At 39.9% G+C, this 12,306-nt stretch overlaps 1 protein-coding gene across 5 annotated transcripts in view; it reads right to left on the reverse strand.

Moving 5' to 3' along the window:
- Positions 1-12,306, reverse strand: part of SPAG9 (sperm associated antigen 9) — a 140,689-nt gene that overhangs the window by 80,481 nt on the left and 47,902 nt on the right. For 3 of the 5 annotated variants that reach the window (XM_066364597.1, XM_066364596.1, XM_066364595.1), the window contains exons 3-4: positions 9,784-9,854; positions 2,193-2,287 (exon numbers count right to left, since the gene is read on the reverse strand). In XM_066364597.1, coding sequence (XP_066220694.1) covers positions 2,193-2,287; positions 9,784-9,854 — 166 coding nt within the window. Of the gene's footprint in view, positions 1-1,333; positions 1,672-2,192; positions 2,288-9,783; positions 9,855-12,306 lie in introns of those variants that run through there. The other 2 variants (XM_066364598.1, XM_066364600.1) reach the window with 2 other exon arrangements.

Raw genomic sequence — 12,306 nt, forward strand, 5'->3', positions numbered from 1 at the left:
TCTTGCAACTGTTTAAGTACAGAGGAATCATCTCACTTGACTGTTACAACCAGTCAGTGGGGTGAGAACCTCAGAGGAGGAAACGCAGGCAGAGAAATGAAGCAATCAGGGCACCGACTTCTCAAACAGAAGAGAGACCGAAGGAGGCCCTTCAAAATTAGTCTTATTTAATATTCTCTACATCATTAAGGTATACTTAATTTACTAAGAGCCTCTATACACACACAGACATACAAATCTTTTTTGTAATAAAATATACACAAGTAATAAGATTCCTCCTGATTTTTATAAAACCAGGAAAGGAAATAAATGACCAAGTTATCTAGTTCTAGACCATAAAATTTAATTTCTGGGCCTTAAACTAATGTTAAACATGAATTGACCTGTGAATTAAAAAAGAACACACTGAAGGAATTTACTACTTTAATTCCTCTTAATTTATCTAAATCCACAATTAGGAGTTAAGTATTTTAAGTAAACATTTAAATAATAAAAGCTATACATTATGAACCTTCATTTAAAACCATGCTCCAAGCAGAAAGCTGAACAAATCAGATAGTTTTGTTTGATGAGTTAGAAACAAAAGAAACTCTAAACCTCTAAAATGTAGAAGATAGTTCTTACAGGGTACAAGTAGCGTGAACAGCAGAAAAGTTACAGAGATTAATGACTACCCCCACAAGCAGGCACAAATATTTGTCACCCAAGTCTACAAAGGGCAACAACTGACTAAACAATAGTGAATAGGTTTTTAAAGCTTTCACAGCTTTGATGTGTGAAAAATGCATTCCTGGCCCTTAAAGATTTAAATCCTTAATTTGTTTTTAGAGAAAAATTAATTTAAATTGTCAGTTCCCATGAGCTGCTATCAAAAACTGCAAAAACCATGAGTGAACCTCTATCAGTCAAAGATAACTGGAATAAAATGAACACCTCTGGCATGCCTCTAATCGGCTGCAAATCCCAGCATAAAAGGTATCTGCCCCTAAACGCTCAGAGGCTCACCCAGAGGCTGTCTGAACTTGGACCTGGCCCTCTAGTTCTGCTCTCCCTGCACTCTTCGCACACTCTGCTCACAACAAGACCACAGACCCTGTACTTTATTTTAGGTAAGTACGAGATGAAAACGCTTTTCCTAAGTCTGAGGGTTCCAAACACAAAACAGCATCTCTAAGCTTTGGTCTACAAACAAATATAAATAAAAATAGAAATCCTAGCTTCAGGCCATTTTCCATTGTTTCAATCTGCAACAAAAATGGTTACAAAGCAGACAAGAAGCTAAAAATCTGAGAAAAACCAACTGAACAGGGGCCGCTGAGAGAGACTGGAGTACCTGAGTATCCTTGGTAGGTTCTGCGTCAGAGCTGGCACGCCGGTAGAGATAGAAAAGTGCACGAGCAGCAAAACAGAGAGAGAGACTAAGATAGCAGAATTAATGACCACCGCCCCGCCAACAAAGCCAAACACAAACAGCAGCATGCATCCAGGACTCATGGCGCTGTGCTGGCATGGTGAAACGCCCGAACCAGGAGGCCTACACGGGGGCCAAAGGGGTATCTTTGTAGTGAGGATCTGTCATTCAGCTGCTGCCACGAAAACAATGCCATCAGCAGCAGCTTGCCACTCCATCCTGCAGCAGCTCCGAAGCGATGACGTCACCCCGCTCTCCCCACCTCATAACCATAGAGCTGCTGTCCCTAGCATTTATGCAGCAATCCTGGGCGACAGGCAGCCTATTAACTAGGTCCCTCTCTACTAAGAGTCCTGGCTTAGCTCATTGGCCACAATGCTTGGAGATCTACATAATTTATTCACACTCCTACATCAAACAGAAGTCTCGCTAACCCTTTCACACATGCCTCTCGGCAACAAAAAGGACTTTAAACCAGAAGACCTGGAAAATGTTCAGCGTTCCTACAAATCAGAACAATTCAAACCTACTGTAATCTCCATTATTAGAAAATAATCAAAATATCTCGACATGCTACTTCTATGGCATGGCTCACAATTTACCTTTGAAATAGTGAAGGCTGTTTCTATTTGTCTATGCTATTCTTTCCTATAGCATTCCAACCACAGTAGAGAGCTTTTGAATCAGCCGAACTATTGTCACAGGATTAAAGAACAGAGAGAAACAGAAATAGATTACTTATTTCGCTTTTTCTTAAGGCAAAACGTATAACACAGCTTACCTAATTCTACTATGAACTGCAGACTCTAGTTGATCACTCCCTGAGAGTTGATGAAGTTTGGTTCTTTCTAAGTGTTCCATATAATTATGGATCATCTGTTTCAAAAGAAAAAAAAATAAAGAAACATTACAGACTAATATCTGGAATAAAACAAGGAGAATATTTTTGTATAAATTTATTTATCAGATTACCCACAATTCTATACAAAAGAATATTAGGATGAAAAAAAACTGGGGGGAATGGAGGAGGTAGAAGGCGGGGGGGTGGGTAAAAGAGGTTGATGGAAAAAAGACTTGACTTTGGGCGATGGGCATGACGCAGTATGAAGGGTTTTGTTGAGTTGTACATTTGAAACCGGTACAGTAGTGTTAACCGATGTCACTCCAATAAACTCAAAAAAAATTTTAATGGCAAAGGAATATGCAAATGATTACATTTAAGGATGCTGGTATCCATAAAAGTAGCCAACATCCTGCTTAGCATAGCAAAACACTATTTTTTACATTGTGATACTACTGAATGATATTATTTTGACATAAATAATACAAATTAGGATATAGACACTGGAAAGGCGGTGCTCAGAGAAAACTGGTTAAAATAAATAACAGGAGGCATATAATAAGCCCATTCAGTAAAATGGAAAACAACAAAGAACTTAACATGAAACTTGAGAAGAAACTGAAAAGAGAGAATCTGATAGGTCCTCAAAAGAGCTTTCAGCTGTGAAAGCTTTTTGTTAACAAAACCATACCATTATGTGGTCATCTTTTCTATTTTACAAAGGATACTTGGAGTAAATATCACTTTCAATTTAATCAAGTAATTTAATTAAATACCAAGAAGCTTATTTCTTATTTTTATATATTTAGTTGAAAGAATGCTAATATATTTTTCTCCTTTGATTGCTAAGTTACTGATATCATTATTTATCCATAATAACAGCACACTGAAACAAAGAAAAAATCAAGAGTATTTTGATTTTGTGCCTTAGATAGACAAGATGAATATGAAAATAAAAACTTCAAGAACATCAAGTATATAAAGTGCCAAGAAATTCTTTAGTCCTATTTGGTTCCTGACATTCTAGGTTCCACTTTTAAGAAACCTAAATCTGGCCTGATCGTTGGTGGCACAGTGGATAGAGTTTGCTGACTGGCACGCAGGTTCACCAGCTTGAGTGCGAGATGGCGGGATCACCGGCTTGAGCATAGGTTCATCAACATGATCCTATGGTCACTGGCTTGAGCAAGGGGGGGGTCACTGGCTCAGCTGGAGCCACTCACCTCCAGTCAAAGCACTTTTGAGAAGCAATCCATGACTAACTAAAGTACCACAACTACAAATTGATACTTCTCATCTCTCTCCTGTCTCTCTCACAAAGAAAAAAGAAAAAACAGAAACCTAAATTTGTCATTAAGATATGTAAAATGTAACAAATTTCAATCATAAAATCAAAACCCCTTTGCTAGGTACTAACATGATATGAATTTAAAAAATGAACATTAAAAATTAGCAAAAGATATGTTAGCAATTTAAAGAAATGTAAATATTAAGGGTAGGCAAAAAAAAGTTGCTATTTTTCTTGGGAATATTGCCTGAATTCTTAAAACTGTAGCATGGAATGTCTTTGGAAGTTTCTAAAATTTAGCTGTATTAAAGTAGGTTTCAATCTTAATAACTTAAATATTCATTGTAGCATTTTAAAAAGATAACAATTGAAAAGAAAGAACTAAATTTTTTAAAAGAATGCTATTGTGAAAATTTTACTTGACATTCATGTACAATCATTATTAAATATCTCAATTTGTAAGTTAACATCAAATAAACAAAACGCTAAACTCTGATACATGAATTAAGATGAGAAATTGCATCAAACCAAACATTGTATTTGTTCCCTACTTAAGCCCTGTCCTGAGAAATGTGTCAAAGAAAAATGAATATAGAATCGCATGAATATCTTAAAACTTTTAAATTCATATGCTTCTTAAATTTCAAACTTACAGATGTTGTTCTTTTTTTTTTTTTTTTTTTTACAGAGACCGAGAGGGAGTCAGAGAGAGGGATAGACAGGGACAGACAGACAGGAACAGAGAGATGAGAAGCATCAATCATTAGTTTTTCGTTGCACACTGCGACATCTTAGTTGTTCATTGATTGTTTTCTCATATGTGCCTTGACCGTGGGCCTTCAGCAGATCAAGCAACCCCTTGCTGGAGCCAGCGACCTTGGGTCCAAGCTGGTGAGCTTTTTTGCTCAAACCAGATGAGCCCGCGCTCAAGCTGGCGACCTCGGGGTCTCGAACCTGGGTCCTCGGCATCCCAGTCCGACACTCTATCCACTGCGCCACCGCCTGGTCAGGCCCAGATGTTCTTCTTACCACCACTTAAAGAACAGTTTTGCAAAACTACAGTTTTGTCTTTGTGTCAACAAGCCAGAAATAACAAGCAGTTTTCTTCTTGTATCAGGAAGAACTTTAAGGAAAAAAATTTAAATGAAACTAATATACCAAGTGATATTTGGGCCAAACAGGTATCAATTTACATCTTCAAAAGGCTTTAGAAAACCCAAGCTGAATTCTTTTATACTAGATAGTAATCATATAAAATTGATTAGTTCAAATGGAAGAATCTAAGTGTCATTATGCAATTGAGATGAAGAAACAGAAACCTCCCCTAGATTGAATCTAAGTTTCATTAAGCAATTGAGATGAAGAAAACAGATTGCTTTTAATACTATAGTAATCTATTTATTTAATATAGAAAAATTATAAATAAAATGCACAGAATAAGTTATACTCCCAAATAGTCCATCTATATAGATTGAATCTTATCTTAAATGATTAAATGAAGTTTAATTTAGAAAATGCTGAATTCTAAACCTTCTTCAAATGATTGATCCCAATTCATATATCAATTCTGACATGCCAAAATGATCTAGCTAATGAAATCTGTTCCAACCAAACTAAACTAGAACTTAATAGGAGAGAACAATAACAATAAAACAGCAGCTAACATTTACTGAGTACCAACTACAAGTCAGCTGGTGCATTTACAGCTATGGCCATTTTAATTCTCACAAGAATATCAGAATTTTATAGGTGAACTCTAGTTTAAGGAGGTTAAGAAAACGTGTCCTATTTGACCAGCTAGTTAATGATCAACTACATTTTTCTAACTGCCATTAGCGGGCTGGCTTTGGGGCCAGCACTCATGCTCCTCTGGCTCAGTAAACTGAGCAGTAAGCATCTCAGCAATCACGCTGTACCTGGGCTTTCAGTCAATTCTCCAGGCGGGCAATAAGCTCACTGTCCTGTCTCCCTCACATCCACAAGAAAACCCCACACACTTAAGCATTTTCTGACATCTGAAATAAAATATGCACTAATTCTGTAAGTGTACAAAAGAGTAGAAAAAATAAATTGTACAATAAAAATATAAATTTTCATTCCAGGGCTTCACAATATAGCTCTGGTCTTTAGAAATCAAGAGTGGGAGGGCAGGGTCAGTGCTGCCAGATAGGAGAGAGAGACAAGAGAGTAAAACAGGATGTGCTTCAGATAATCTGCCATTGGGTCCACCAGCACATCCCTTCTGATCTCAGAACTGCAATTCTTAACTTTCTCAGGTATGCGCATTTATCCACACACAGTCAGATGTCAATTCAGCAACCAATAGCCAGAGTCATGAGGGATTCCAAGCACACTGGAAAACCCCAACTCCCTAGCCACCTGGAGAAATCTACACAGCAGAGTTTGACTGCCAGCTACGACCAAAACTGAGAAGCAAGGCAACAGGAGGTTTGGAGGCAGTGGCATGGATCCTTTTAATCTCGTGTTGGCCTTGAAGCTTTCCACATGCAGCCCAAACACCATGTATCAAATTTGCAGAGTTGCTCTCTCTTTTTTTTAATATTTGCATTTATTGATTTCTGAGTGAGAGGGAGAAAGAGAGAAGCAGAAACATGGATCTGTTTTCTGTATGAGCCCTTACCAGGGATCAAAACAGCAACCCTTGTGTATGGGGATGATGCTCTAACCAACCAAGATATCCAGCCAGTGCAAGAGTCACTCTTCTTAAAGTTGTTGAGATGCCATAAAGCAAAGAGGCATAGAAAAATTTCTAGTGCATTTAACACCTATGTGTTCCACAACCTAAAAGTGTTATTGAAAATGCAGACAATGAAATCAGACAGAGACCTAGGTTCAAATCCAGTCACATACTAGCATGGGGTTTGGGACAAATCACTTCATATTCTCTTTCTAAACTTCAGTATATAAAATGGGTTTGGTCAGAGGATAACATTAAAATGAATTTTAAACACTCCCTGATGTAAGACCAAGATTCAAGTTTTCGGTGATTAATATTAAGAGTACGTATAACAACCCTGGCCAGATAGCTCAGTTGGCTAGAGCATCATCCCAAAGCACAGAGGTTGCTGTTTTGATATCCGGTCAAGGAACTTACAAGAACAGGTCAATGTTCCTGTCTCTCTCTATCTCAGTCTCTCTCTAAAATCAATTAAAAAAAATTTTATACTTTAAAAAATACTAAGAGTATGTACACATCTGGCCAAGTCCCTCACAATTACTCGATGTTTCGATTTCCTCCACTGCTCTCTTCTTTAAATGTGTTTTCTTTTAAGCAAATTCAGCACTGTGTACAAAATCTTGGGTCTGATTAGAGAACAGTTATTTACATTACCAAAAGAGCCAGAGACCACCCCTAAGCAGCAAACAATGTATGTGATGTAAGTGCTATTTAACCATTTTGTACCTATTTTAATATTAGTGAAAAAAATGGTTAAATCCTTCAGAAGTCCTTTGCCTGCAGGTTTCCAAAATTCACCTTTAAAGGACACCTGGTTCATTAACACTAGATAGCTATTTATAACAGCTAATTGAGCGACATTTCTTGTACAGATGTATAAACACAACAATGTGGGCTAGAGTGGAACAAACTCACGTCTCAAAGCAGCTCCATCTGTTACATGAACCTTCCTTTGGCAGAGCAAACTCAAGGGGCCTATCAGGGCAGAGGAGAGAAGCCGCCTGGGCCGAGAGGGGCCCCGGTGACAGGAGCTGTCGTGCCCCATGGCCCGTGCCCCATGCGGAACCAGCCTTGGCTCCTGCCCAGGCCCAGCTCTCGGAGCTGGTATTTGAGATTCCCCCTGAGATCTTTTTTCTTCCTGGACTGTCCTCTGAAGGAGTAGGACAGGAAAATTATTACATCTTTTTATTTCAAGCCGTCGGGTTGTTTATTCTGTAGTAGCATCACTTTTATTAGATAAATGTAAGAAAAAAGATAAAATTTTATTTTATAAAATTTCGAGTATGCATGTATTTTATGTATGCTTCAATTTAATACATTCTACTTTAATAATCCTCCAATTATGACAAAGGTTGGAACTTCAATTAAAAAAAAACAAAAGAGCCTGACCAGGCGGTGGCACAGTGGATAGAGCGTCGGACTGGGATGCAGAGGACCCAGGTTCGAGACCCCGAGGTCACCAGCTTGAGCACGGGCTCATCTGGTTTGAGCAAAAGCTCACCGGCTTGGGCCCAAGGTCGCTGGCTCCAGCAGGGGGTCACTCGGTCTGCTGAAGGCCTGCGGTCAAGGCACGTATGAAAAAGCAATCAATGAACAACTAAGGTGTTGCAACGCGCAAAAACTAATGATTGATGCTTCTCATCTCTCGTCCCTGTCTATCCCTCTCTCTGACTCTCTGTCTCTGTAAAAAAAAAAATTTTTTAATAAAAATCAGGCAGTTCTGAATTTAAAAAAAAAACAAAACCAAAAGAATTCTTCCTCACTATCAATTACTCCTTACACACAGACACCCCTCAAACATAACTAGAGTGCTGACGGCAAGCACGACTAGTGACTGGGCGCGTTCCTCAGGCACTGAAATGAGATGTAAACAACCCAGCAGGCCTGTACCAAGCGGTGGTTTATAAGAGTCCTGATATCCACCAAGTGCCATCTTATGAAAATGTGGACGTTTTACACGCTGACAAGGCTGCTGGGAAGCTGCTCCTGTCCTCCCAGAGCTCTGTGGCTCCAGCCCTCCGGGGCCCAGCTTTTCTCTCAGCCACTGAATTTCATTTCTGTGACACTTCAAGCTTCGTGTGTGGCTACGTAAGCTAAGACAGTAATAATCAACCTTATATGTCAGGAAGAAGTTCAAACCTCTCCCCAAGAGTTAGGCACATTTTTCCAAAGCAAATGAAGCTGAGCGCAGTGGGTTTTATCTTCCTTGAGAGCAACAAGACATATATATCGATCTCTACCTGAAGCAGGATAGAGATCACACAGACTAGTGACAGAAAAAGGGGAATTCAGACTGGAACCATCTAAATCATGAGAGAGATTATAGACTTAAAAGGGGAAGAAAGAATAACTCTGATTTTTAAAAAATAACAAATAATGCGTGCATCTGTGAAAATTCTATATTAAGGTATGTGATCCTGCTGGACCAATCATGATACAACAAACAATTTCACATTAAAGAGATATAAACAAAAGCACCAAATGAGAGGGTGACAAAGAATCATAAAAAGAAGGTTAAAAAACCCTCAAGTACATTTTCTAATTTGCTTTGGAGAGATTATGAGCTGGGGTTGTTAATTTAAAATACTGAATATTATCAAAATGTTGGCTTTGTAACTTTAAATATGTAAGTACTATATGTGTTAGGAGCAGCTGTCCTATTAAAATACTAAACTTTTATGCAGAAAATCTGTATGAAATGTGGTTTTTTTGTTTGTTTGTTTGTTTGGGGGGGGGGGGTTTGTATTTTTTTTCTGAAGCTGGAAACGGGGAGAGACAGTCAGACAGACTCCCGCATGCGCCCAACTGGGATCCACCCGGCACGCCCACCAGGGACGATGCTCTGCCCACCAGGGGGCAATGCTCTGCCCCTCCGGGGCGTCGCTCTGCTGTGACTAGAGCCACTCTAGTGCCTGGGGCAGAGGCCAAGGAGCCATCCCCAGCACCCGGGCCATCTTTGCTCCAATGAAGCCTTGACTGCGGGAGGGGAAGAGAGAGACAGAGAGGAAGGGGGGTGGGGGTGGAGAAGCAAATGGGCACTTCTCCTATGTGCCCTGGACGGGAATCGAACCCGGGTCCCCCGCACGCCAGGCCAACTCTCTACCGCTGAGCCAACTGGCCAGGGCTGAAATGTGTTTTTGTTACATGTTATAAGCTAAGCTTAATGCAAATAAGTCCTTTATACTGGATCACAAATGTAGACACTCTTACACATAACTTATCAATCCATCATTTCTCAACTGTTAACAAAATAAATCGATTTATTATTAGCATTGTGTGTATTTATTATGCACACATAGTTTTTACTTGGTCAGCCAAAGAAACTATTGTAGGTATACTAATTCATCCGATAAAAAGTTAATTCCAAATAAAAAAACATTCAAAGTCAACATTTGGTAATTAGGTAAGTTCTACACAAAAATTAATATTTTCTGAAAATAATCCCCCAGAATTATACTAGCTGATTTTCAAAGAGAAATTATAACAGAATTCCTATGGTTAAGCTTTGTCTCACGATGAGCATGGTCAGAACAAGCGACACCCACCTCCGTGTGTCTCTGATGTAAGGCATTATACTCCTTCTTCAGCTCGGCTTCTCTTTCTTCAAGCCTGCTAACTGAAATTAAGATACATACACTTAGTCAAAGCAAAATATAAGAAATTTACTTGAAAATTCCATCTTAAAATCTTGGAATGGGTTATCCATAATCCTTGGCAACTTTAGGACTCAGTGCTCCGTAAGAAGTTCTTCACAAAGCTAGGTAGCCTCACTTCATCTTCCCTAATAAATAAAACTTCCAGAGAGGGGACAAACTGGATTTTAGAGAATTAAATACCAGATTGCTTCTATTAATATGCATGTTTTTCAGGTCATCCCCTTAAATAGGCTTTTAACATGATATAAAATGAACTCTTTCAAAACCACTTTACAAATCACCCCATAGAAGTTTTAACCTGGGATTAGGGCCCAAATCATTGACTTCTAACTTGACTCAAGCTTTTTTCCTACTGAGCCTTATATGAAAATGTCAGTGTTTTTAAGTACTTTTTCAGCTTCAGGTCTAACTTCAGGAACTCATGTTCTTTGATTTAGCTCCCTCTGCTGGTAGAGTTTGTGAGTGGCACGGATTCGGAGTAGTGCTCACACAGCACAACTTGATGATTTTATTTTAAAAAGTTTTAGACTAGAAAAAAGTCTTTAAAAAATCTAAAAGAGGAAAGTTTTAGAATGCTGGGACTGGATTTGACAGGACAGAATGATGACAGAGAGGACAGATTCTGAGAAGGTGGAGTACAAGCAGGATGAGGAAGAAATTACAGTTCTCAAGACAAATAGTGATGAGAGGGCATGGGACACTGTTACCATAGAGACGGGAACACAAAACCATGCTGGTGGTAAGGCAGAGGGCAGACTGGCCAGCCTGGACGAGCCCACAGTGTCTAGGAGTGGGAGACAGTCGCCAGGGAGCACCAAGCTGGTGCCAGAGGGTCTCATTTAAGTCTGTGTGAAACCTGGTAGTGCTTGGAAACGCTCCGCTGCTGTAGGGTCAGCTCTGTGCAGACAGGCAACTCGGCCTGTAAGCACCAGTCTGTGACTGCCGGAGGCTGTGGAAGTAACTGCTGCGAATGATCACAGCACACATACCAGTGTCTTCACATGCCTCATGTTAATACACCAGACACCAAAGACATGTAGCACGTGCTGCTTGCTAAACTCAGATTCATTTGTGTAGCTGTACTTGCCACCTTTGTTTGAATGCCTTGAAAATGTGTCACTAATTAGGAAAACTGTACTCTGACTTTTGATTTGTTTCTAAACGAACTCTGCGTTGCTCATTAAATTTACACCCATGATTAAACACACTACAGGCCCCATGATGCACACTTTACTGTGCCAGGCAAGGACTGGGTACGTGTGCTACCCATCTCATCCTGCAGCAGAGAGCAATAAAAAGCAAGCTTGGAGAGCAACTGTGCTGTGACAACACAAGAGATATAAAAACCATGATTTTTAGTGGTACCTCTTTGATTTCTATTCAAAAATAGGAAAGCCAAGGCCCTGACCTGCAGTGGCGCAGTGGAAAAAGCATCAACCTGGAACGCTGAGGTCACTGGTTTGAAACCCTGGCTTGCCTGGTCAAGGCACATATGGAAGTTGATGCTTCCTGCTCCCCCCCCCCTTTCTCTCTCTCTCTCTCTCTCTCTTTCTCTCTCTCTCTCCTCTCTCTAAAATAAATAAATAAAATATTTCTTAAAAAAACAGGAGAGCCAAGGAATTTGAGATATTTAATAACAGTTTCAAAATAAACATTGTCTACTACTTCTTGTCAATTAAACTGATCTTAAAAGCTTAATTCTAAAACTACTGGGTAAACCTTATTTATTTTTAACTATACAGCTTCAAGATTTTCTTGGTATTATGCCACCAAAACACAAAACAAAACCAGAGGCTGAAGCTAAAATAAAACCACAACTATCATCTATAACCCATAAGCCTCAATTTAAAATGCATGCCACAGCCCTGGCCGGTTGGCTCAGTGATAGAGCGTCGGCCTGGCGTGCAGAAGTCCCAGGTTCGATTCCCGGCCAGGGCACACAGGAGAGGCGCCCATCTGCTTCTCCCCCCCTCCCCCCCTCCTTCCTCTCTGTCTCTCTCTTCCCCTCCTGCAGCCGAGGCTCCATTGGAGCAAAAGATGGACCGGGCGCTGGGGATGGCTCCTTGGCCTCTGCCCCAGGCGCAAGAGTGGCTCTGGTCGCGACAGAGCGACGCCCTGGATGGGCAGAGCATCACCCCCTGATGGGCGTGCTGGGTGGATCCCGGTCGGGCGCATGCGGGAGTCTGTCTGACTGCCTCCCCGTTTCCAGCTTCAGAAAAATACAAAAAAAAAAAAAATGCATGCCACAGTAAACTTTCACTATTCTTGTCAGTTAACTTGAGATGAATTCATAAAATAAATTTTATCACCATCACCCACCATTAAAGAGCTAACATTAGTAAGTACTTATCATATACAATGCATTATAATACGGATTTTACATAAACTAACTTATTTGAGCCTGACGTTAAC

The sequence above is a fragment of the Saccopteryx leptura genome, chromosome 2, assembly GCF_036850995.1.
Source record: "Saccopteryx leptura isolate mSacLep1 chromosome 2, mSacLep1_pri_phased_curated, whole genome shotgun sequence".
Lineage (NCBI taxonomy): Eukaryota > Metazoa > Chordata > Mammalia > Chiroptera > Emballonuridae > Saccopteryx > Saccopteryx leptura.